Below are 27,572 nucleotides of genomic sequence, written 5' to 3' on the forward strand. Positions count from 1 at the left end.
AAATACATTTTGTGGTATATTCACAAAATGAAAAAATATAAAGCCCTGAGGACAAGCCATTCACACCAGCATGCAATAATATGGACACATCTCCAACAATATCGAGGAGTAGCCTGGTTCCATTTGTAGGAAGCACAACAGGAAAACCCATCTGTGGGATAAATCCCAACAGTGGTTATCCTTGGTGGGGTACCGCGGCGAGGAAGTACAAAGGCTTGTGAGTGTTGATAATGTTCTCTTTATTGATTTGGGTTCTGAGTACATGATATCTTCAATTTACAAAAAGACACCGAGCTATATACTCTTATGACATTGCACTGTTTATATATTTTAACAAAAAGTGTTTCTAAAGGAATTCATAATTGGGTTTTCTGTTGAAAAACCAAATCGCTTTTAAACAATTCCCTCTCCCCATCTGCCCCATCCCCTTTCTAGAGCATTTATATGACCAATAACCTAAAGGGAATTCTTCTTCTTCTTCTTCTTCTTCTTTTTTTTGAATTCTTAAAAACAAAACAAACAAAACCAGAACAAAAGAAAGGGAAACTATGCTCCAGGAGCTTCCCCAGTTGGAAATTAGTTTACATGCAGCGCTTCCGGGTACTCTATCTTTCGACCAATTGTGAGCATCTAATTAGAAGCAGTTTCTTTACCTTTTTAACTCTTCAGATAAGAAAATGGAGAACTAAGGGATAGAAGACACTGCTACTTTCAATGAGTTTGTCTTAATTCCCTATTTTTTTTTTTTAAGATTTTTATTTGACAGAGAGAGACCAACAGAGGGGGAGGGAGAAGCAGACCCCCTGCTAAGCAGGGAGCCCAACCGGGGCTCCATCCCAGGACCCTGGGGTCACGACTGGAGGCAAAGGCCGACGCACAACCGCTGAGCCACCCAGGCGCCCCCCTCATTCAAATCATTACTTCTTATTCCCGCCCATTAAGAGTGATTAAGCAATGCCTTTAGCACGGACACAAGTGTAGGTCTGTGTTTATTTTTCCATGAGCAGCCTCTTTAACGGTCCCTTTGCCCATCTTTTTGTAGATTTGTTACGCTAACATCCAGTTGTCCTAATTTGTTTTTCTCTAGTTTTGTGTTGATACTAAACTAATCAGTGGATGCAGTTACGGAATCCCAGGAAATTCATTTTTAGATACGACACAACATAATTTTCCCCAAACTTGGCAACGCATGCTAGCTTACTTTCTTCTGGTGTATTTCTAGAAAACAGGTTACTGAGATTGAGCCTTACATTTCTATAATCCACTAAATGAAAAGTGTAGAGCAAAACCGAGAGTTACAAAGTTGAGACTGTTTAACAAAACCAGTAAAGTGAAAGGCTAGGAGGTCGATTGTAGCTTTTTGTTTTTCAATTATAAATATAACACAACTACAATTCAAGTTTTAATAAAAATACCAAAAATGATTATAGTGAGAAAAAAAAATCTCATTCGCTATCGAACAGAAAGTGCTACGAAAGAGCTGTCTGAAGAATATTTTGTTCTGTGTTTGTATCTACCCCCCTGTGTTGGTAATACATTAAAAAAAAAATTTAAGGGATACAATAACCATCACCACACAGACAGAGATTTGTGGTAATGTTAAAAGCTGTCTGTGGAAAAACTTTTTTTTAACTACATTAAATACTGAAAGTTTTTGTTTAAAAAACTTAGCTGCTCCCCAACATCATCTGAACAACGTGGAGCTGAGATGGTGATAGCTGTTTTAAACACCATGTTTCAGGGGGAGGGGGTACCAGGGTGATGGGTATTGAGGAGGGCACGTGATGTGATGAGCACTGGGGTGTTATATGTAACTAATGAATCACGACCACTACATCAAAAACTGATGATGTACTTAATACAGTGATTAACTGAACATAATAAAAGAGAAAGAAAAAAAAAGCCACACCGTGTGATTTTTGGGCCCAATTTCTATGCTGGATATGTCATGCAGATATTCTTCATTTTTTCCCCAAGGTGTTCTTATTGCCTCTGGTGATTGTGGCGGGTGAGGTAGGAGGTGGAGTAGAGAATGAGGTTATACCTGAGCCATTTCCCACTTGTCCCTATTTGTTCCAGGGTATCTGTCAGAGAGTAGAAGGGAGAAAAACCAGTTCTTTGACCCCATAAGTGACTCGTATTTGGGATGAACACCCCATCACCACCACCGGGTGAGACTTAAGCATCGGTAACACAAAACTGGCTTCAGCTTCCTATGCTTATATTTTTTGGACTTACGAGGAAAGTAATAAATAAGTGGCTTAGAATGAGGAGGAATAAAATACTAGTTTTTAAAAGCTCACTTGGATGAATGAATTATTGAGAATTGGGACCATTTGTACTTGAGTAAAAACTGAATTTATTTCGAGAGTTTGAGAATTTTCCTTGGATACGATTTGTTATATTCAATGGAGGTAAAACCAAAAAAACTCTAACCACTGCGCCCCCCCTCCCCCAACACCCAAACCAAATGGAGCACAAAAACCCTGTAGTTGGAACAGGGGCTTTGCAGGGAGAAAGGGAAGGGTCATCCATTTACGGAGTGCCTTGTACATGCACGTTCCTCTCCATTCCTACCTGCGCATAAACCATCACCGTGAGGCGTGAGGAGTAAGTGGGATCCACAGCTGAAAGCAGCCCAGTAGGTAAGTACAAAACTGATTAACCCACAAAGATCATTCTACTGTGGCATCCTGTCCCCGAATGTTGTATCACTAGAATTTGACAAGGATTGCTGTCTACCCTGGGGACACGATTATTTCAAGATGATCCCTGACATTTAAACCTTTGTGGTAATTAAAAAAAAAATTGTCCTGGGAAAGCCAAAGTGGCCGGTTTTTGAGGAGGGTCATTTCAGAAATGGTGGATGGAAACAAACTGTTCAAAGATGCCATAAATACACACACGTGCGCCTTGAGTTACTCAAAAGACACATCCAATGACTCCGCTTTGAAAAATATAAATCAAAGTGTATTTTAAATAAACTAGAAGCAATTCAGTTTGATTTAAAAAACCACATAGTGACTCTTCTCTGAAGAAAGGTAAAGAAGCCTTTGGTGTGTGTGCAAATTACTGTTTTGCTACGTTAGTCCCCCCAAGGTACACCTACTTTTGTCACAACCTTTGGCAGTCCCGCAGAGTCTGAAAGAGCAATTCTAACTTTGTTCTCACTCCCCAGCCCAGCCCAAGCCTTTTATTCACTTCCCATCAGTCCAAACATCTTCAGTAAGCAAAATCTTAAATTTGTCTTTGTTGTTGTAAGAGTAATATATGTACCGAAGGGCATAAAATAAAAAGGTTGCTTCCTTCTCTCTTGTCCCTCTGGCACCAAAGATAATCACTGCTAACAGCTTCCTATGTCACAAAAAGTCTCGTATCATGACTATACACACATACAGAAACACAACCACTGACTCAAAGTTCACTTTTGCTTTGAGCTCCTTCACAGACTGCTTCCCCCACATTCTGCTCCGTGCTCCCTCTTCCCCTATGAATTCCTGTAACATTAATAAGTACACTGTCACGTATTGACCTGTTTTTATTTTTCAACTGGCTTTACCTCCTTTTGCCTTTTTAACAACATATCCTCATCTATCTATAATAGCACTGAGGACGGTGAGGGGCACACGATGTAAATTATAAAAACACCTGTCCGATGAATGACTCCACATTCTGAATTGTAAGTACAATTCACCTTCCTTTTTCTGCTGTCATGGAAGAGGCTTTTCACACACAAACAATGCCAACTCAGATATTTCTTAATGGCCTACTCTTTGCTGAGAGGAAGGGCCTGTTTATTTGGGTTATTAGTAGCTGGGCTCTGATCCAGAAATCCATTTCTGGAGAAATACATTGCATTTTATTTTTAGCTATGAATGGGGTATACATTTTGTTTGCTTATTTAAAATAGTTGGCTGCTCTGATAAAATATAGCTATGGATAGAAAATAATAATTGTTTCTTATATCATATTATTGGGAAGAAATAAAGAAAAAAAAACCACTTTGTGTCAGAAAACAAGGAGGTGCTCAAAGACTAGCCAGGCCATGTCAAAGGGACTCAGGAACTGGATAGAAAACGCTCCCACTGGCAAATGTGGGACAGTGTGAACATCAAAGGGACAATGATGGTAATGGACTACACTTTGAACAAACAATAAATTTCTAGTGATACTTAAAAAAAACAGGGGAAGAAGAGTTAGGGAGGAAAGAGAAAGCTCTTCTGTATAGAATGCCAGCAAGCTGGAAAATCACCTTTTGCCACCATTCATGTAATAATTAATTCAGGCAAGGGTCATCACCAATGAATGCTAAAACCTGGATGAAAAGTTGCTGCAGAACAGGATATTCACTAGGCTTTAAATATCACTAATTACAGGGCGAAAGGGAGATCTCAAGCAAATGAGCAACCTGAGCATCCCAAGTAACGGGGTGCCTCCTGATGTGACAAGACGAGAACCACCCATCATTCATGTAGTATTCGTGTCAGAAATGTTTTACCTGAAGCTAAGAACAATGAGGTAAGTACGAATGGCAGGACATTATCCAAGACAACTGGCCTGGACTCTCCAAAACTGAAATCTCACAGAAGACACACAAAAGGGTGAGGAGAGGGGTGAGGAGAAGTGCTGGGGTCCAGATTTAAGGAGACAAAAGAAACATGGCGGCCAGCGGGTGGACCCTTTATTGGATGCCAGTGGGAGCCGGGAGAGGGACGAGTATGATGTGGGGAGGGTGGGGAAATTCATATTGGATTGCATTTTATGCTAATGGATAATACTAGTGCATCACTGATAACTGTCCTGGATGTAATACTGGTCTCTTGACTATGTAGGAGAATGTGCTTGTTCTTTGCAGACACATGCTGAAAAATTTAGGAGGAGAGTGTCATTGCGTGTGCGACTTACTTTCACGTGGCTCAGGAAAACACATACAGAGAGAATGACCATGATGGGACAGAGAAAGAGGGAGGAGAGAGAGCAAGAGGGTTGGAAAATCAGTGAGTGAGCAAATGTTGCTAATGCTAGCAACTGGTCAACCAGGGCGAAGGGTGTGGGTTATTACTGTATTATTTACAGAACTTTTTTTTTTGTATTTTTGAAAAATTTCAACATAAGTAGGAAAAAAAACCCAGACCAACGTATTTTTGGCTCTTTCTTGCTTGAGCAACAAATCTTACCACTTAGATGACAGCAGTTAGGTCTGATCAATTTGGGAATCAAAGCAGAGATAAAACTGGTCAGTTTTTAAAAGAACAAGGAGCCAACTGACACACCATAAAAGGTATGAGCAAAGCTCGTCAGGGCACATGAGAGCACCTTCGAGCAAGTACCTCTTTTAAAAACAGAGTTAACAATGGCACCGTTAATGGTGTGGCCAACAGCATAACTAGGTATGTGGAACAGAGCAGATAACCAACCACTGGGGAAGGTACCGCGGGTATCGAGAAGGTGAAGTCTCAAATATGGAATCTGCAAATAATGTGGATCAACTGTATGAGAAACATATACCTACTTTCATTCCTACACACCACACATGTTCCCCCTGAAGGCTAAAACCTCTTCTGCAACCTTGAAAGTGCTTCTTGTCTAGGGCTGCGATGCCGATTTATTTGCTTGCCTTTTTCCAACTGTGTCTCTCAGTATTCTGTAAGCCCCGTAGGAAAAACCCCAGTCTATTTTATCCTATCACCTTGCACTCTGCATCTGTCGTGTGACTTCTACTAGGATTCAGGGAAGAAGAGATGACCAGTGTGACGCTTCTGGATGATATTAACATTTAAATCAGTAGACTGAGTGCTGGAAGAGGTCATCAAGAGGATGTGGCTGCCAGTTGACCTGTGAGCTGGACCCCAGCAATCAGAGGCACCTCACCTCCTCCCCTGTCCTTGGAATGTGTGTTTTTGCCCACCGTCTCCAGAGTGGGAGCTGATTTCAAGGACACCACCTTGAGAGAATAAGGTATTTCTGAGACTATTTAGATGGTATGTGACTGAATCCAGTTCAGGCCTCTACATAAACTTTCAAGATTCTGGCAGGCAGATACAAAGATCTGTTTCTCCTGTGGCCACTCAAGGTAAGCCCTGTAAGTCAATTTCCTTGCTTATTAAACACATCACCTACCAATGTGGAGTGGTCCGCCTCTTTCTTTGGTCTCTCCCTGCCCTTCATGTATGGGGGCCCGTTTGTGAACCAACACTGAATAAAATAGACTGCCTTCCATAATGTGGGTGGGCCTTATCCAATCAGTTGAAGGCCTGAAAAGAACAAAAAGGCTGACCCTCTCCTAAGGAAGAGAGAATGATTCCTGCCTGATGGTCTTAAAAGGAGTATTAGCTTTGATTCTGCTTTTGGACTCAAACTGACAAAAAGGCTCTTCCTGGGTCTTGAACCTACTGGCCTTTGGACTGGAACTAAACCATCACCTCTCCTGGGTCTCCAGCCGACTCGCCCTGCCCAAGATCTTGGGACTTGCCAGCCTCCATAATCGTGAGCCAATTCCTCGTAACAAATCTCTCCCCTCTCCCTCTCTATACCTAAATATCGTCTTGGTTCTGTTTCTGTGGAGATCCCTGATTAATACTTTGGGCAGGAAAAGCTCCAGCTGAATCTAAAGTTGCCCTCACGAGTGACTGGAAGAAGAGCGGTATGATTAACAGAAATATGGATGCAAGGAGGTGGAGCACGTTTTGAGAAAGAAATGATGAGTCTGGCTTTGGTCATGCCAAATGGGACAGTGAGATAGTCAACTGGATAAATCCTGCAAGCAAGGAAAAACGCACGAACAGATGGGGTAAAGTGAAGCATGTGAACATCACATCCTATATGGTTAAAATGGTCTCACCCAAATGCCTCAAATAAATCTTTGATAACCCTCTGCCAAATACAAGTCTAGAGTAGTAGGGGCTGTCTATCCTTCTTCAGAATGATTTCATTCTTGGTTTCAGTACTACTTTATAACAGTCCAATATGAAACAGACTATATGTGGAAGAGCATAAAATATTTATTAGACTGGAGCAGAAGCAATAAATTAACTTCACTCTTAACTGGTATGAAACTGGTAATAATTAAAAACAAAAAACGAAGAAGTGCTTGTCTAAGTCAAAGACTGAACCGGATGCAGGAGCAGATGGACTGCTGGCATTGTGTACATATGTGCATTTTTCTAGGGGAGCATCCAAAGCTTTGTCAGATTCACAAAGGTTCTGTGACCCAAGAAGTAATTAAATGTGAGACAGCTTTTCTCACTTTGTTCCTTTAAATATGGCCATATGAATGGCAAGAGTTCATCTAATCTCCCCGCACAGGAGCAACACAGTTGTAGAATATTAAAAAAAAAAACACCTTCTCCTCCCAAATTGGGTGTACATAAAATCTCCATATATTCGGTATAAATTTTGACCTATCCAGTCTATTTCCAGTTATCCGTCCTAAACGAGGAGCTAGATAAGTGAACAAAGATATCTCACTCACGAGGATGTTTGCCAGGGCACTGTTTAAAGTGGTGCACGTCTACAGGTCTAACAATAGGGGATTAGCAAAATAAATGAGGTTAGTGCACTTGGTGGCACCCCATGTGTCCATTTAAAAATGATGATGCATGCATATTTTTACTGACTTGAAAACTGTGAATTTTAATTAGGAAATCATAACCTTATACATGATTAGTAGGATTCCATTTAATGAAAAAATATACCTTCATATGCTGTCTATCTGCCGAAGTCACATTCTGGAAGGATATACATGAACACAATAGTGTTTCAGGATGGAAGAATTATGAATAATTTTTCTTTCTCCCCCTCAAATATTATTACAGTAACTATAGATTATCCATGTAATAAAAAATGCAATACTTCCCTTGAACCAACCTTCCCAATGGCAACAAAGCCACTAACCATTCATCAACGTCATGTCTGTCTCCAGCTCCTACCCTCTCTCCTTGTCAGACAAAACAGGAAGCACTGCTTCTTGAGAGCCCTCCATCCCCTCAGAGCCTCCGTGTGCAAGTAGGAATCACGAACGCCATCCGGCATCTCGCACTCGGAGGGCTTCTTCCAGTTCGTGGTTGACACCTCTTACTGAGAAAGACATACCAATGTCACACGAAAGTGAACAACGGGTGGGCTGGCGGGGACAGTGAATGCTAACAGAAAGCCAAGACTTATTTTATCATCAGGAATAAATCTGCAAGTTTAAGCTTCCCACAGCCGTAACAGAGCAATCAATAGCAGTTATCATTTTGCTGATGCTTGTTAACCAACCGTATAAACATTTTAAGAGTCCAGGAAGGAGGGCAAGGGGAGGGGTGGGGAAGGAAAAACAAAAAAACAGAAACATTTTAAGAGCCCAAAGTGATGACAAAGCAACCTCTTTCTGTGGTGAAAACTCTGCCGGAGCAAAATGCGGGGATTTTATTCCACCGTCACGGTAGGTGATGAGATCCCCCCCCCTGCTTTTATCAAACATGGCAGATTTACACAGGATGTTTAAATTGTTTATTATTATTTTTAGGTTGACGGGATAAGGAAACAGCTATGAACTGGGGGAACCTGGCTCAGAGGTGAGCAGTGTCTAGAAGACAGCACTGTGAATCAACGCTCCGTTGGAACAGACGTCACAGACCTCACTGTGACACCCACAGAGCCATGTGGGGACAGCAACAGGACTGCTGTCTGTTTGTAACTCTAGGTCGTGGACTTCAGGAAAAGCACCGTGAGCTAACTGGCTGCATGAGGAACTCGAGCCCACGTCCAAAAGGGGCTCTGGAGACACACTGACTATGTGATTACACCTGCCTGGAAGCCAAACGTTGGCAGCACATCTAAAAGGTAACAAGTGGAAACGTGCGCTGTAGGCCCATGCATTCTAGCATGCCGGGAAGGCATGCAGAAACACGGGCTGCCACGGTGTGGCAGAGCGCACGGTCCCAAGAGCAGCAATTTTCAGAAAGCCCAGAAAAAGAAAGAGCTGGGGAAAGAGCATTTCCAAACTCTGAGCGAGAGAGAGCCCAAGAACAATGACCACAGGTCCAGGAACACTCCCATTCCTCTGGCTTCCATGCGAGATTCACACCGCTGCCCTGATCCTGTTGCGCAGAAAGCCCCTCTCCCCAAGCACTGGCCACCTCGTGATTCTGACATTCTGACTTGGAGGGTGGCAAGTTCAGCTCCGCATGGAGGGGACCGTGCCAAGTCACTGCACCTGGCCTAACGCGCCTCCTTCATCTCCCAGATACACAGACCTGAGACACCCACTGAAACCGGGGTGCCTGGCTGGCTCGGTTGGAAGAGCGAGCAACTCTTGATCTCCAGAGGTCATGAGTTTGAGCCCCATGTTGGGTGTAGAGATCACAACAAAACAAAACTTAGAAAAAATCCACTGAAATCATTCTCATGCTCCCGAAGTCCAAATACTGATGTTCCTATTAATTCTAAAGGGATTTGTTAGAGAACTTGGGGGATTAAAAGTACTCATTCAAAGTTCACAAACTGGTTAGTTATTCATGGCTTTTTAAAAACAGGTTTTTGATGACTTTCAGAAATAATAACTTTACCCCTTCCCCATCTCCCCAGATTATAGCAATGAAACGATATGGTATTATTTCAGTAACCTACAGGGCTAGCACCTGATTATTGTTTCACTCCTTAAATGTAAGAAGAACAATACCACCCAAGTGATGTGGAGCCAAATTTCATAGCAGCTTCTTTACTGTCAATAAATCCATTTCCTAATTACATACAAAGACATGTTTATCTTTGACCCTGATTACATTAAAAATACCAGAAGTATCATTGCTTTAATGTGCATTACAGAAACACGACTCCCTAAGTGAATCTGATCCATTAATAACATCTCTCTAACTACTAATGATTTTTGCAGACATGTAATAAAATATTTTATGGCTGTTTTCAACCATCTGCCCTTCTTTCTCAATATGAATTCGCTAGAGATGTAGTGAAATTTCCTGTGCTTTGTGCCATTACGTGTTCGTCAATACCAACACACCAATCAGACAGAGTCACACTGTTGCACATGCTGTACATGGAGCTAGGTTCTGGGCGCTGCTCGAGGAACTGGAACCTTCTGTTGGCAAGATTCCTTTAGGCCACTCCTCAAGCCGGGCGGGGTCCTAACCTATTGCAAAGCAGCACATTCACGTCTGTACCTAAGATGTGCAGAGCTAATGAATCATGAGCCAATCAGTCACAGAAGAACGACAAGCTGCATTAAAGATGCCACACTTTAAAGAGTTAAATAGGATATCTAAAATTGCATTCCTTTTCTTTGAAAATGACGATAACCTATAGTAACATATTTGAAATGCCACTAATTATGTTACTGAAGAGAGCACTTAACGAATATGAGTCATCAAGAATACGTCATGACATAGGATGCTAAGCTTTCTTCATTTATAAACTTACTATATACCGAGCGCCTATTATGAGCTAGACACCTCTGACGGTCAAGTTTTCCGAGCACAGACAGGGCTCAGGTTTAAATACGTATGCAGAAGAGAAATTCACTTTACAAAGAAGTAGGTCTTAAAGTAATGAGCCAGATTTCAAATGATAGTGACCTGCTTTGAGAGTTGCTTTTACCAGCAAGCTGTCCTGGGGACGAGGGGCAGACGCCTGCAGCACCTGCTGCCGTGGAACAAGGAGGCCGAGAAGGGATACTGGAAGCTACTCAAGGACATATGCCAAGGCCTTGGAGAAAAGGACCTGGTGACCGTTAATGTCATTTCTGGTCCTGGGCTCCAGGGTTCTTTGACGAGAGAATCATGACCCAGCACACAGACTGCAGAGAACCACCTCTTCCATCACCAGACCTGAGGTTTTCCTAGTAGGTGCTCAGGAAAGATTCCCAGCTGCAGCTGCTCCCCCACGCCACCCCATGTTAGGGTAAAGGAGAAATAAAGAGTTTCCCACAAGCAGCTGCCTGTGTTTAGATCTCACAGCGCATTTTTTACAAAGAGCAGGGAATGTTCTAGAGAATACTGAAAAATCATTACAATTCCACCTTCACCAAGAGAAAAACAACCAACTTCACCAGCCATGTTACTGAGGATCGTGTCCCCTTAAAATCAATTACTGTGGTTAAAAGGAGGACTCTATGCTTCTTTCCCCACTCCTGGCTTCCCCCAGAGGTGATAATGAATAGAGCCCGAGGGATGTATATTGCATAGGGACTTTTCACAAAGACTCAAGTTATAAAAAGGAAAATGAAGATCATTCACTGTGCTCATTCTGTTTGGTGTTACTATGACATTTCTTCCCAGAGGGAGGGGGTTATTTATAAACTCAGCTAATGATTAGTTCAAGGAGGGCAGGAAGAAAAATAAGGCTTTAGCTTTAGATTTCCTAAATCTCTTCTTGGTCCATTTTCCTATATATTTTGTCTTTATACTTATAATTCGTAATTGTTAAGTCCTGAATACTAGTTTGAGGTACATATATAAAAATATATTTCCCCTTCTATTTTAAACAGATATCATGCTCAGGACAAGTTTAAATTCTAACCAATACTCAGAAGAGTTGACGATATGAAATATAAGCCAATCCTCCCTCGATCTTAACAGCCAGCCATTAAAGGTCTGTTCCTTAGCTAATCGGGCTTAGAGACATCACACACATAATTAATGCCACACACATAAAATGCTGCCATTCCTATGCTAATTACAGATGGAAGAAGGATGCCTTTCACTTAGTGAGAACCTCGATTCTTGAACAGAAGCTCTGCAAATATTTCAAGATAAAGATGAAAACTTCATTTTCAAAGACAAATCTGGATCCAGTAATTCCACTGCATTCTATATCCCAGCGCACAGATTTTTGTGAATAAACATAAAAGTGCGATCTTAAATACTGCTTTGCTTTATGAGTCGTGGTCCTTTCTAAGAGGGGTTCAGAGCCCCGTGCATAGACAAATAGTATAAACCCAGATCCCAGGGAAGGTCCAGAGGTCAAAAACTGGTGGTCCTTGGGCAATGTGCAGCCAGCAAATGTGTTTGGCTGGCCCACAGCGTGTTTTTAAAACAATGTGAGCCAATTCAAAAATCCAATTTCACAGTACAATGGAAAGATGTGGAAATACAAAGACTTCATTCTTACCTTCATTTAGAACCAACAGCTGTCCCTTTAAAATGGACGAAAGCTTTCCAGTTTTCTTCCACTTGATTTTTTTTATGTGTGCTTATTCAACCTTTTCTTTCCTGCCTGACCTGGGGATTTAAGACGTAATGGGATAGGGGTGGAGCTCCTAGGCCCTTATTCTTGAACTGGATGGGGAGGGAGGGAAGAAAGAGCATATAACTGTAATGTAATATAAGAGTTGTAATTCTTCTGAGAATTCCAGGACAATGGGCTGTTGTAATACTAAGGAGAAGGGGTCTGCGGTTGTTTTAAAATATGGCCACAAATTTTGTGACACTCCTACCATTGAGAACTGGGGGTCTATGTCCCCACTCCTTGAATCTGAACTCGGGACTGCTGTGACCAACAGGATATGGCAGAAGTGATGCTATGTGTCTTTTAAGACCAGGTCATAAAGGCCATGCAGCTGTGTCTTATCCTCTAGAATACTCTCCCCTGCAGTTGTTGTGGACGTTCTGTTCAACGGTGACCCCCAGCAGTTCGGTACTCCCAATTAAGGCGGAAATCACATATCAGGGACAAGCATTCTCATTATATACCACCAGTTCTCTGTATTTATGAGTCCTTTCTGTTTCATTTGTTTTCTCTTTAAGAGTCCAAATATGAGTGAAATCATATGGTATTTGTCTTTCACCATCTGACTTATTTCACTTAGCATAACACCCTTCAGGTCCATCCACATTGTTGCAAATGCCAAGATTTCATCCTTTTTGATGGCTGAGTAATATTCCATCATGTATGTACGTATATATGTATATATATATACATATACACACACACACACACACACACACACACACACACACACCCTCTTCTTTATCCATTCATCTATCAATGGATACTTACATTGCTTCCATATCTTGGCTATTGTACAGAATGCTGCAGTAAACATAGGGGTGCGTGTATCTTTCCAAATTAGTGTTTTACTTTCCCTTTGGGTAAATACCCAGCAGTGGAATTACTGGATCCAGATTTGTCTTTGAAGATGAAGTTTTCATCTTTGTCTTGAAATCAAGGATACTGTCAGTTGATTACCTATTTCATAGTCTTTCCAAGTTTGGGCGAATACGAATCTCAGATTTCCCAAAGTGAGAGAATATTATTTTATCTCCATTGGCATGGAAACAGAGGTATTACTTCCAAAACTTCCTGTATTTTTTCCCAAATTTCTCATCACATAACTACACATAAGCATTGCTGTACTTAGGAATATGCTTCTCTGATGCTTTAAATGACACATTTCAATTAGTTTAGGGTTGTTGGGTCTTTGAAAATACTTCAAAAACCCCCTGTTTAAATGTCATAAATGTGTGTTGAACTTGAGAACGACAATATGAAGGGCAAATATGGAAGCTGCATCATTAATAATTGAAGGAGGACTACCAAGTTTTCCCATTTCACTGTGTGTTTAAGGTTGCTGTGCTCTTGACAGCTGTGACCATTGCTGAAATGTAAGATTTGGCAAAAAACAACAACAACAACAAAAAAAACCAGATGATTTCAGAAATTTCTCAACCCTGTATTTCACTGCTAGTCAGTCTATCTTCTTTAGGCTTTCCCTAAATGGCATAACTGATATATTCTTAAGGATCTCAGAAAGAAGTTTTCCTAGTAATGCAATGACAGTCAGGAATAATCATGTCCTTGCTTGGAATGAAATCTCCTGACCAGAAAACCCTACCCCTGTTCTCCAGGATGATTTCTTTTTAAGCACCAACTGCTTCTTTAAGAGCATAATTCAGGGATACACAAGCTCTCTGGTGCCAACACAATTATCATCCATGAGAAGGATGCTTGTTTAATTTACCTCTCAAGCCACACTCCCATGTTGTCTTGTTATGACACGTTGTTTCTGTCCTACTGCTCTGGCTTGAGCGGTATTTTACATAAATGTTTTCTTCAATCATTTTAGCTATGCTTATCAAATACACCCTGATGATGCCAGGGTATTTCAATGACTTACAAAAATATAAAATCCAACTAGAGTCATAAGATGCTCTAACTTATCTTCTTTGAATAGTTTGAGGGGCTACAGAACAAGCTATCACAGTACAGTGTCTGTTTTCTATTATTCTAAACAAGTCAGGCCAAATGCATTTACTATTTATTACTATTTACTGTAATAATTAGGAAATGAAGATAGTCTTCAAGAAACATATGAGACCTCATACCTTTCTTAAGACTGCCATTTTCAGATGTGATAATGTATTCCAGGGATGATATCTTTGTTCAAAACATTTCTGAAAGCCACTCCTCACCCTGGGCCCCTGCTATACCCCATGTGTGCCACCACTTTTCACTATATATTTAATTGTTCGAGAATGTCTGTCTTCCCCTAAGACTGTCAGCAGCTGAGGAGTAAGGACTGAAATCATCTTACATCCCTGTTGTCCCTCAGAACACCACTTGGCAACATAGTAGGTATTCAATATTTATTGAATGAATAACGCATACGTTCCTTTGCATAGTGTCTGTGTTGTCAAAGTTTCACCCCTTGAGGGTAGATTTACCTTTTGGAAATAGTCAAAAGTGATTCAGAGTCAAGTCTGAAGAAAGAGGCCATGATACAACTCAATTTTCTTATGTGCGTTAGAAACTAAAACTGATGGCAATTCTGAAAAGGACGTTTACTGAAGTAAACAGGCAGACCCTCAAGGCAAATTATTGAAAGAGTCATACTTGGATGTAGAAATTCTCATGTGTTTCTTAAAAATCATTGCTCAGGATTCTCAAGCATAACTTTTTCAAAAAAAAAAAAAAAAAGCTTCTAAAAGTGAACTCCTGTTTTCTGCAGACGTGTGTGTGTGTGGAAATGAAAAACACAAAAATCATTTGCATCCGTGTTTCTTAAACGGACATGTAAATATGAACAGACTTCACATTCTGGCAGTCTGTGTTAGTGTAAAAGGGACCAAAAATACACTTAGCCTTTCCATCTTGGCTTCCTGTTCCATTTCCTTCCCATTTCTCTACATCTCAGCCAGAAGCATAGGCAGAAACTGGAAAGAGACAACCTTGCGTATTCGTAGGCTCACATTTGTGGTGGTGATTGTGTACTGGTGTGAACATCTTCCCCTTAATGCCTGTGGTGTGCAGCACTGTGGAGAAATGAAAAAATGCGGATGCGGTGAAAAGACAACCCGGGTCAACTCAGGAATGAGTAATGTCAATGTAAGGCTGGGAGTGAGACATGCTGAGGGTGAGCATTACGGTGAGTTAGCCAGAAGCTGACCTCCTCGGCCTGACCCAATACCATTAACCTTGACTCAGGGTTGAAGCTCAGGCTCCCTCTACACCCACCGTTCTTTACTCAATTGCTATAAATGGCAACTTTTAATCCAAATGGATGTATTGCAAAGCTGATCTACTTAGAATTTCTTCTTAAAAACAAAACAAAACAAACCAATGTATAACTTACATATAGTAAAGCATTTATATCGTTAATGAATCAAACTATCTTCGTTATGGCTGCAAGCAAGTAATTCCCTTCTCTGGCAATGTCTACAAGGGAAAAGTGAATACATCCACTTTTAGCATTAATATTGATCACTTGAAAATGAGAAGAAAAACCTAAACAAATTTAATACCCAACATTATTTTTAGTACAGTCCAAAGAAGTTAAAAATCAGAAAAAAAATTCGTTTTAAAAAAGGTTACGTAGAAAAGAGATTTTATGTATTTCCTGTGAAACGACAGGCCGGAAGAATCAACACTGAGCACCACAAAGCTGGTCCTGAAAGTGAACTTCCCAGCCCACTTGGTCACCATGTCTGCTTCTGCCTCTTAGCTGTCACGGTCATGGTCTTGGTCCACTCAGGAAGGGTGGCTGGGTGGCTTCTAAAACAACAGACGCTAACTCCTCACGGTTCTGGAGGCTGGGAGTCTGAGATCAGGTGTGAGCACGATCGGGTGCTAGTGAGGGGGCTGTTTCCTGGGTTGCAGACTGCTGATTTCTCCTTGCGTCCTCACAGGGTGGAGAGCAGAGGGAGGAAGCACACTCTAACGGGACTCCTGTCAGGGCACTGATCCCATTCACAAGGGCTCCATCCTAATGACCTCGTCTACTCCTAAGTACCTCTCAAAGACCCTGCCTTCTAGGATCATCACATTAGGGGGTAGGGTTTCGACATATGATTTTGAGGGGGACACAATCATCAGTCCCTAACAGGCACGGAGAACCGTTTTGTCACTACCATGAAGACAGTCGGGTGGTAATCCAGCACCAAAGTGGCTACAGATACTCTGATGTATGCTTGGCTAATTCTACTTCAGCCGTCTGCTGGAGCCACCTTTTCCCATTTTACTTTTTAGGGCTCTGCCAGGCTAATGCTTCCTGAACACCTGTATTTCTCTGTCCTACTTCACAGGCTCTTGCTGATGATGCTTACGTAATCCCCTCAAAAACACAGAGGCACCATAACAGTTAGGACATGTGTCTACACATGAAGACTTGTCCTCGTGTGTACCTGGGCTCACTGCTTCTGAGAGCAGACCTGGCAGGTCATTCTCCCCTTCCTTACAATGCACACACACTTCCCAATAACTACTCCACACATCCCGAAACAAGAGGTCAGTTATGAATGTATGAGTTCCTAATAATCTCTGGGAGTCTCACTTATAGAAGAGTCGGTCATGGCTCACGGAGGCTAACACTTCAACCAACTGAAGATTTAGTTGAAATCTACACCAATAACTACTCATCCCTCATCTTTCCTTGGAATGCTTGGTGAAATAAAATAAAAACACATACTGCAGTCATCCAAGCAATGCGACCAAGACTCTAGCAGAGGAGCAGACAGCTTACAGAGGGGACTGAATGTGAGTCCAGGTCAGGTTGGGGAATCAGGTAATTTTGGGCAATAGGAAGGAACCGCAGATCAGCGAACCCATCACGTTTATTTTACAGCCCAAAGAGGAAAACAGCTTTCCCCAAGCTTCACTGTGAACTGGGGCAAAAGTACAAGGAGCAGGGAGAGAGGGAAGCTGCCGGCTCAGCAGGGTGGCCAAGGTTGTACGGCTGCCTCATCCCACGGCTGGCCCACTCTTAGGATGTATCTCTGACCCAGGCTACAAGGGGAAGTCTAAGATACGAAGCTGGAAAAAGACAAAACACTATCAAAGTGATTAAAAGGTGAGATCCAATGAAGATTTCCTTTTCAAAGTTTTCCTCCAAATAGGAGAAGGAATGAGGCAGCTGCCTCCACCCGAACCCCGCTTTGCTTGTCTGGAGGGACGCGATGCCTTGGTCCCAGTGGGGAGATTGGAAGATATGCTACCATCCTTTTGATGCCTTACATTTATCGAGTGCCACGGTTTTGAGAGACAGGTCTTTCATACCTATATTACCTTTTCTGACCCAGAGAGAAAGAGGAGCAGAAATGAATAAAATGGGTGGGTAGAAAGCATTTTCTCTGGCTATACTTCCATGCCACAGAGGGTTAAAATAAAGCGAGTCCTTTTTAAGGAAGAGGACTTACTGGCAGTTCATATTCTCTGTCTCAAAGCTGAGTGAAGCATGGATTTGCACGTGTGCACACGCATGTGTGTGGGCACGGTTATACAGCCTTGTAAGTTTATTTTTTTATTTTTATTTTTTTAAAGATTTTATTTATTCGACAGAGATAGAGACAGCCAGCGAGAGAGGGAACACAAGCAGGGGGAGTGGGAGAGGAAGAAGCAGGCTCATAGCAGGGGAGCCTGATGTGGGGCTCGATCCCATAACGCCGGGATCACGCCCTGAGCCAAAGGCAGACGCTTAACCGCTGTGCCACCCAGGCGCCCCAGCCCTGTAAGTTTAGAAAACTATATTTTCATCATTAAGAACATGCTCTTACTGACCTTCTCACTGAGAGATGCACAACTGAAGAAAAGGGGGAGCAAACACCCCCCAACAATTCCAAGTCAGGGTCCAAGCTGGTATTATTTACAGTTGTGGGAAAACATATAAAACATAAAATTTATCATTAAGCCACTTATTTAGAAAATCGTATTCATACATTTTTATAAAATTGTGGTTAATTTTATGTAAAATTTATCACTTAAACCATTCTGAAGCGTACAGTTCTGTGGCATTAAACACAACCTCACTGTTGTGCAACCATCACCATCGTCAACGTCTGTAACTTTTATTTTTTTTATTTTTATTTTTTAAAGATTTTATTTATTTATACGACAGAGATAGAGACAGCCAGCGAGGAGGGAACACAAGCAGGGGGAGTGGGAGAGGAAGAAGCAGGCTCATAGCAGAGGAGCCTGATGTGGGGCTCGATCCCATAACGCCAGGATCACGCCCTGAGCCGAAGGCAGACGCTTAACCGCTGTGCCACCCAGGAGCCCCAACGTCTGTAACTTTTAAAACTTCCCAAACCGAAACTCTGAACCCATTAAACACTCCATTCCCCTGGAAACCATCACTCTACTTTTTTTGTGTCTATGAATCTGGTTATACTAAATACCTCTGTAAGTGGAATCGTATATGAGATACGTCCTCTCGTGACTGCTTATTTCACCGTACATACAGACCACATTTTGTTTACCCCTTAATCCATCAAAGGATTTGTTTTGCTTGTTTCCACCTTATGGCTATTGGGAATCATGCTACTGTGAACATGGGTATAAAATATGTCTTTTAGACTCTGCCTTCAATTTCTTGGGGTATATACTCAGAAGTGGAATGCTGGATCATAACTCTATGATCATTTTTTTTTGAGTTTAGTAGTATCTTGCCCCACCATGCTTATAATACACTTTTGGCTATGGCTCTGCTTACCATTAATTCCTTACTGTGCTTAATCACAGGAGATGTGACTATATCAGATGGAGTCTTATTATGCCAGTCACACAGGCTAATCAATTCCCTTTACTTCTAGCCACACATCACAGTTTCTTAGGTAGAAACAAACAAGCTAAATCTCAATACAAAACCACAAATGGTGATTCAGCTAAGTAAGTAGATTTGTTTACTGGACTAACCTGAGAATGCTAGCATCTTCCAGAAGATGGTCACTGATGAAACCTAAAGAGCCTATAATCCTAGAGGCCCCTATAGAGCCTCTGGATTGTTCTGAAGTTTCTATCACCTGCTTACCCCACCTTCTCTGGGGCTACTCTGTATGGTGGTGCAGGTGTATACTGAGGCCGTCCTGACCATCTTTCCAAACTTGTATCTGTTATCCTTTCTCTGACAACTTCAGCCCCTAGCTCAGTTTTCCTATCCACTCCTTCCTCTGCCTGCATTCTTACGCTAATGACCTTCCAAACACCCTGTCTTATACCTATCATCCTCCAGTCCAGTGATGCTCCCTGCCTCCCTAATGTCACTGACCCTTGGATATGGACCTCACTGACCTAGCCAAGCCCCAGACCTGGACTCAATCTCCCATCCTTCCGCTTTTCTCAATCCATCACCCCGAGCTTGCTCCTCCTCTTCATTGTGGTCTTAGTTGATTGGTCTCTCCCATTCTACAGTCCACCTGCCCCTTTCAGCCCTACAGCAGTGCTGCCCAGCTGGGGCCTGGGGGCCAGTCACTGCAGTGACGCTTGAGTGGGTGTCCTTGCTTCATCTGACTTCTACCGCTGCATCCTCCTTGCCAATCCCAGCCTGGCAGATGGCATGAACCTCTCTACCCGCTCCAAATGTTGCAAAACCGGGCTGATGCATCTCGCTGCTAAAGTGCATGTTTGACTTTCCCTCTGTCACCTCAGTTGCACAGTGATCCTTTTACGCATTGTTAATGGCCTCCCTTGGCTTTCTTTTACATCTACTCTAACAACCCTCTTCACCTCTTTTCACAGCGATGCATCTCAATGCTACAACCTAAACTTTGTATAGTTCTGCTAATTTTTTTGGGAAGAGTTGAGAGAATTTAAGATGGATGAATTTTCATGCCAAGAAAAACAAATGTATAAAAGAAACTGTTGATGTTTGATGCCGTATTACAAGTTTTTTATAGTCCCAAACACAAACCAGCTTGAAAGATGAATGACAAAGAGGGAAAAGAAAATGTGTGGTTCTTCAACTGCTCCTTCCTCGCCTCAGATTTATCTTACCTGTCTTTTTATCTATTCTGCTCTCTTTCTTTCCCTTCTCCAGTGGTAATTGAGACTTCTTTAGGAAAACCATTTTCTCCTAGTTGCTCTGGGGTCTTGCTCCATTAATTTTTTTCTACTCTTTATTGTGTCTTTAATGATTTCTTTTGCATTAGTTCCTTTCTCTTAGTCAACAAACATAATAAAATCTTTGCACCCTGAAAAAACAAAACCCTCCCCCCCTGAAATCCCAGATGGACTCATCTACTTATTCCCCCACTTCTCAAACAGTTCTCTGTTCTCTCCAGCTCTTCACTACAGACTTGCCCTGCTGATTCTGTTCTCTCCCAATTAAGCGGCTCTCAGAAATACAAATGGCCTCCCAACAGCCTCTCCCAACAGCTTCCTGATGAGCTCTAAGTAATGGACATAGCAAACATCATGCTTGGAAACTGTTCTGAATGCCCTTTTTGGCCTCTTCTCTGACTGCTCCCTCTCGGCAACATGGCCTAGTGTCCAGGTTTCGCCTCTTCTCAGATGACTTCCAAACTTAGGTCTCCTGCCCTAAGTGGCCTCCGACCTCTAGGTCTGCATTTTTGCTGTTGGCTGGACATACCTAGATGGTATAATGTTGGCATGTCTGACTTGGTGTGACTCTGGGAGACCATTTCCTTCCTTCCCATGGGTCCTTTGTTCCCTACTGCTCATAGTAGCCCCGTTGAGCAAAGAAACAAAGCACAAACACACACAGATGCACTGATTTAACAAATGAACTTTACCCATAAAAGGGCAGCTCGGATTGGTGCCCAGCGCCCTGACAGGAATCAGGTGGTATCTACTTCAGGTCCTGCAACCTCAAGTATTCTTTTTCCTTTGTTAGTAAGGCTGAGATAGGTATTAATCAATGTGACATTTCTGAAACCACAGGATGTTGTGAAGAAATAACAGAGACTTGAACTAAACCAACACTGTTAATATGCTGGAATAGGTTTAGGAGGAAGTACAGTGACTGGTTTTGTAATGAGTACTTTTGTATTGTTACAGCTACTGTTTAAGATGTCTGGAGAGTTTTGGGGCACCTGGGAGGCTCAGTCAGTTAAGCGTCTGATTCTAGATTTCGGCTCAGGTCATGATCTCAGGATCGTGAGTTCAAGCCCTGCACGGGGCTCCCTGCTAGGCATGGAGCCCACTTAAAAAAAAAAAAAAAAAAAAAAGATGTTTGGAGAGTTTAAAAGAAGCAGCTCTGTTACATTAGTAATTGCTTTTTAAACTGGTTAAGAAAATAAATTTTAGCCTTTAATCAATGCATAAATGTTTAGCAAAGATCCACTTTAAAGCCTCAATTACTGGATATATAAGATTAATAAAATGATCATTAAATTGAGAATATACTTATCGATGGCCATAAGCCCCCTGGATATTAAAAGGCAACTGATACTTTAGAGGTATGTCATGCATGTCTCCTTTTGTCTTAAAAGTGGTTGAGCGCCATGGCTTTATCTAGGAGAGTCCAGGTGCTTAGAACCTACAAGCTCGGGCACGTGTATTTTAAAGAGGTGGTCCGAGATGTGACCCTGTTTAAGAACCACCGTTTAGATTCTTCTTTTAATCAGCATGGTAGATACAGTCGAGCCAGCAGTTAAATTACTAGTCATGTAAATTACTAGTCAAATCACATCATGCTTGACAGAGATGGACCTTCTATATTCTTTAGCTGAAATGCATCAGTTTTCAAAGAGGCCATAACCTAAGAGTGGGGAATATGTTATGGTATGGAGAGGTTTCTTATTATGAAAAGATTTAGTCTGCATGTGTGTTTTATTTTTATAAACTAGCGTTTGCCACATAAAGTTGTAGAAACTATAATGAGAGTGTAGATTTTTGATTTTAAGTGAGTACCTGGCACACACACATTATTTCATTACTAAAGGCTTTTCTGCCTCTCTGCCTTTCCTCCTCTGGCTCAGTTTCCGTGTAGAGAAATGTTAACCTACAGCCAGTGTGCATTTATTTGGAAAGGCATTTGGGAACAGTGTCTCTCGCTGGCTAATCCAGAGCTTATGGGCTAATGGCTACAGGAAAGAGAGAAAATAAAGTATGCTGCTTTGTAATTTCTGCCCTCTCCTATGATGTATAAACGAAAGGCTCCTTGTGCTTTCTAGCCCTGCACAGCATTCCCATCTGCTGCTGGGGCAGTAATCTTAAACACTGAAATGCGGGATTTTGAAGCTTTGAGTGGCATGCATCGTTCCTTTTCAGCCTTAGTGAAAATATGTTATACGGTGTCTGGCATTAAGAAACTGAACAGTAGCTGTCATTATTATTATGACTATTACTACTTTTACTATTATCATTATTATATTTGGAACTATTATTTAGTGAAGCAAAGGTTTTCCAACCAAAAGGGATTAACAGGTACCAACAGAATAATCCTATGAGATCCCAGTTGTTAAGAAACGTCTGGAGAATGAGTCTACTACTGAGTCAAATTCTGCTAAGTGTATACAATCTTCTATTGTGAGTTTCACATCAGACCTCATTTCTCTTTATTCCACACCCACCTTCCCCCCTTCAGATCCACTGAATCAAGTATGTGGTACAAAAGGGGTCACTTCTCGTCTTTTGGTTACATGAGTAGAAATAAACAAAATAGGCAGGGAAAAGAATCTGACCACAAAATAAGAAAGACCGGATCTTATTTAAAGCTCTGCCTGAGATGTTAAGAATAAAAATCAAGTCTTATTTTCTCTCTTTGTGTATCAAAAGCTTTTATGGAAGGGACTAAGGGGCAAATCTGGTCTGTTTTCCTGTCTTCAAACTTGCCTTCACTGACGACAAATGATTTGTCATATATATTTTTAATGTCTACATTATAGGTCCCGTGTATTAAAATAAATAGGCAAATTCCAAAAATCCAAAGCAGGATACAAATGGCGAGTGGTGTGGAATTTCACAATAAAGGGGTTCAGAATTATAACATCCCTGGGAGAGTCTCCACTCCTTTCTCAAAAGGGCTGTCTTTTTAAAATTATTTTTTATTTTATTATTTTTATTTATTTTAAAAAATATTTTATTTATTTATTTGACAGAGAGAGAGAGAGTGTGCAAGCAGGGGGAGCAGCGGGGAGAGGGAGAAGCAAGCTCCCGCTAAGCAGAGAGCCCGACATAGGGCTCTATCCCAGGACCCTGGGATCACAACCTGAGTCGAAGGCAGAAGCTCAACCGACTAAGCCACCCAGGCACCCCTCAAAAGAGCTGTCTCTTTAAAAGAAAAAAAAAAAAGCTATACTTTTCTTCCCCCCTCCCCCATAGAACGCCATAGATATTAAACAACCTAGTGTTCACACTTCTATTAGGGCTTGATTTTACTCTGAGGAGATGTTAGAATCCTACAAAAACAAAAAGGACTTGCTTATATTTTATAAAGATCAACCATATTAACATTTTAATAAACTGATTTAAGCCATCTGGTGTTTAGAAAATGGGTCTGGTTCTCCAAAGAAAATAAACAAGATATAAATAACTCTTGAGTTCATGCCTTTTTTTTTTTTTTTTTTTTTTTTAAAGGAAAAGGAGACTCTTGATCATATACCCTGCACTAGCATTCGCTCATTCCCCCACCAACCCTGCTGGGCGCCTACTGTGATTCAGGGACTACTCTAGGTTGTCATGTTAAAGAAACAGTCTGCTCTAAGGTGCTTCCAAAGGGCAATAAATAAACAGATGATCCGTGCAGATACCAGCAGAGTGACAGGGAGCTGTGTGGAAGAACAGAAGAACAAATGTGATGGGGTCGCCCTCCAAATAAACGGTGAAGGGCCCCTCCCTCTGGATAAAGCCCAGGTCTCTGGCTCTTGTTTCTCTCTGCAGCTTTCCTAAGCCTCTCTTCACTAGTGCCCTGGCCTTCTCCTGGCTAACTCCTACTTGCTCCTTGGCTAGTGCTCCTGGAAGCCTCCCTTTGAACCGGCCCCTCTCTTCCCACCTCCCACCCCGTGTGTTCTCTGGTCCTCGTACCTACTTTGCCTCATTACACTAGTGTCCTACACCAGTGCCTCAAGGGCTGAGTCTGTCTTAGCGCCACTCTGGTCCCAACGCCCAGGGGAGTCTGGCACGAAGGATAGATATTTATTTGATGAATGAGTGGATGAATGAATGAATGAGGAAAGTTGTGTCTGTTGGTGATTGAACGCTGGCCCTGTGCTGGGGCTGGGGGGACAGAAGGCTGGCTGAGGTAGGGAGACGACATGGCGGAGGGAAAGAGCATAGGTAGATGAAGTGGCCGCAATGGGGATTTTCCTAGAACAGAGCTGGTCTTTCTGATGGAATCTAAGCTTCTGGAGACAGACTAACAGATAATGGGAAGAGATGGCTTTTGGCTTCAATTAGCCCTGGGTTTAAATAAGAAGTGAATACAAACATGTGCCTACTTTGTCCAAGGTGAGCTGTATAAAGTCCACAGTATGATACCTGACACAGAGTGGGCCCTCAATACAGCAGAATCTAATCTTATCTAGAATGCAATACAAAATACAATACTATCAAGTCTCTGTCCATGCCAAACCCAGCATCCAATAGGAGAAACAGACCCACTTAAGTTAGTGCCTCCCTAAGGATCACATGGCTGGTAAGGGGCAGACGCGTCATGGCAGTGAATGTGATCACAGGGAAAGAGAGGGGCAGCCGAGGAGACTGGGACAGGCCTGGGGGAGACGGGTGGCAGTGAGAAGTGAGAAAGCCAGCAATGCAGAGGACCTCTAGAGGCCCTTCAAAGCGGTCAGGCACTGCTAGGGTGCCTACTTGGATGAGGGCACACGCAGTATTGGTGGCCACTAGGAACATGGCTACTTCTGCAAGAGCTGGCCTATCATTGGGATGACAGTGGTTGAGGTGTGAAAGGAAGGTGAGGAAGTGGAGCTCGTGAGTGCCAATGGCCCCATAGAAGCCAAAGGGAAATAAGTGGGACAGGAGCTTGACACGGAAGCAAAGAAGCCGAAGTGTACTTGTGCGTGTGCGAAACGGGAGTGTGCTTTAAGGAGGGAGCCGAGGAGCCAGCAGAGGGAAGGGGAAGTTTTAGGAGGGCAGGCACCTGAAAATTAGTGGGATTTCAGAGACAGGAACTGTGGTAACCGATAGCAGTGTAGAACTGCTAACTTGGGTAAAAATAATGGGCGCTTCTTTATGAGGAAAAAATGGAGGCAACTGAGGATTTTCTGGCCCAGTAAGTTTGATAAGGACAAAAATGCCAACTTACTTGATAAATGGTACTAGGACAAGAAGATATCATTTTGGATAAAGTTAAGCTGAACCCATACCTCCATTCTTACACTAAAATAAATTCTAAATGCATCAAAAATTAGACATGAAAAAGTACCTATAAAAGCATTAGAAGAAAATAGAGAATTTTGGAGTCTTGGAGTGGGAATTTGGCATGATGCAAAATTTAAAGGCAATGAAGTAAAAAGTAACTACAAATTAAAATCTTCTGTATTAAAAAATGTAGTAAGGAAGGCCAAAAAATAAATGACAAATGGGGAAAATATATTTGTGATAAATGACAGGAAATAATAAAACAGTGAATAAATTAACATAGAAAAGAGACAGAGCTGGCTAACATACATAAACTATCCTTAACTTGACCCATAACTAAAGAGATACCACCTTTTACAGGTCGGATTGGTAGAGAGGACAATGTCTGATGTTCTCGGGGCTACAGTGAGGTGAAGACTGGGTTGCCGGGATAGTAGCCTGCTGCACAGCGTGGGAATGTTGATGTGTCTTCAATGCCCGTCCCTTTGACTAAACTCTTTCGCCTCTTGGCCTGTATTTGACATGAAGACAGGTACTGGGGATGTCCTTAGCTGCACTGCTTATGATGGCAAACAGCTGAGGTCAGTGTAAATGTCTGTCACTAGGGGCCCAGTTAGTAAATTACCACATATGCATACTGTCGAATACTATCCAGACATTATAAAGGGAAAAAAAGGTTATCTGTTCTGATGTGGGAGAATATATATTTAAGAAAAAAGAGGCTGTAAAAGAGTATTTTTAGTGAAATGTCATCTGTTTTAAACAGAAGAGTACACATATATGCATACACACATACTACCTCTAAATGCACAGGAAATTTCTGGAACACTATGTAAGAATTTTAATGTGGGAAGTGAGACTCAGAGTCAAGAGAACAGAGTGAGAGCAACTTTCTTCTGCCTTTTAAGTTCTCTTGAAAATGTAATATTTTGATTAAAAAATTGTAATAAAGAGATGTATATCTCTGAAAGATCAAGTTACCCAATTTGCAAATCACAGGGGGTTATTGGTTTTGTACTATTCCCCTTCATTCTAACATTTGATAATGATCACCATGTCAAGTAGATCCTTAGGGGTGAGGGCTCTCAGTCTGTGTGAATCCTGGGTCCCTTACTTTTTAAAGACAGAGGGTACATAATTAAACTCCTCTAAACTTCATTTACCTCATCTCATAGTACTGGCTGAAAGATTAAATGAGACCGTGCATGTAAATCATTTAGCATATGAAGTAAGTGCTCAATAAATGTGATCTATTATCATTATTAATAAAATTCTTTCATTTTACAGTTTGCCACTGCCCTTTTACAAATAATTCTTGCTTGACTTTTGCTTTTAGATTATAAAACATTATTATCCTATCTGCATTCTACACAGCCCCATTTTTACTGAGTTTCAGAGAAATTAAGTGGTTAGCCTAAGATCACAACCTAGGGTTTAAAAGCAAATCTTCTGACTTCAAGAGTTTTCTCCCTCTTGATCATAGCTGTCTGTCGACTAACAAGCCCACGGCCCCTATATTTTGACATGAATTAATGTTGATTGTAAAATCCTAGGCATTAGGGTCCATTAAGCTCTTTATTACTTCATATGGTACTTTGGACAGAGGAAACCAAAGTGCTACTTAAAACTAAATTCTGAGGAGTACAACTTTCCTTAAAAAGATTTAAATAAATCTGTCAACATGGTTAGCAATGATAGCACAAAAAGTTCAAAAAGCACAGAAAAGAAAAAAAAAAACCTCACAAAAATGGGTAAATCACCTGTCCAAAAAAAATCAATATATGCTTCATTTAGTCTATGAATCTGATCACTGTTGTTCCAAATCTAGGCATTTTCATTAGAGTACTACCACGTTCAATAATTCTTTATATAACAGAAGCTGATCTGACCCAAATAATTTTTTTCCCTGAACTAGAAAAGTAGGTGATATTGGCATCTTCATTTAGTAGACAAGACAAAGAATTTATACAATTTTCCCAAGGTCCTTCAGTGATTTAAGGGCAGAAACAGATCTGAGTTCAGTCGCTTGCTTTCTAATTTGCCTCATATGCCACACACCGAGATCACACTCTTTCCTGCTTTAATTT

At 41.6% G+C, this 27,572-nt stretch overlaps 1 protein-coding gene across 2 annotated transcripts in view; it reads right to left on the bottom strand.

The window, feature by feature from the left end:
* LYRM4 (LYR motif containing 4) overlaps positions 1 to 27,572 on the bottom strand; it is a 157,929-nt gene that overhangs the window by 53,273 nt on the left and 77,084 nt on the right. The window contains exon 3 of one of the 2 annotated variants that reach the window (XM_057304898.1): positions 219 to 15,248. The exons of the other annotated variant lie outside the window; for it this stretch is intronic. Coding sequence (XP_057160881.1) covers positions 15,120 to 15,248 — 129 coding nt within the window. The 3' untranslated portion in view covers positions 219 to 15,119. Of the gene's footprint in view, positions 1 to 218; positions 15,249 to 27,572 lie in introns of those variants that run through there. 2 annotated transcript variants of the gene reach the window in all.

Source organism: Ursus arctos, unplaced genomic scaffold (assembly GCF_023065955.2).
Source record: "Ursus arctos isolate Adak ecotype North America unplaced genomic scaffold, UrsArc2.0 scaffold_31, whole genome shotgun sequence".
In the NCBI taxonomy this organism is placed as follows: domain Eukaryota; kingdom Metazoa; phylum Chordata; class Mammalia; order Carnivora; family Ursidae; genus Ursus; species Ursus arctos.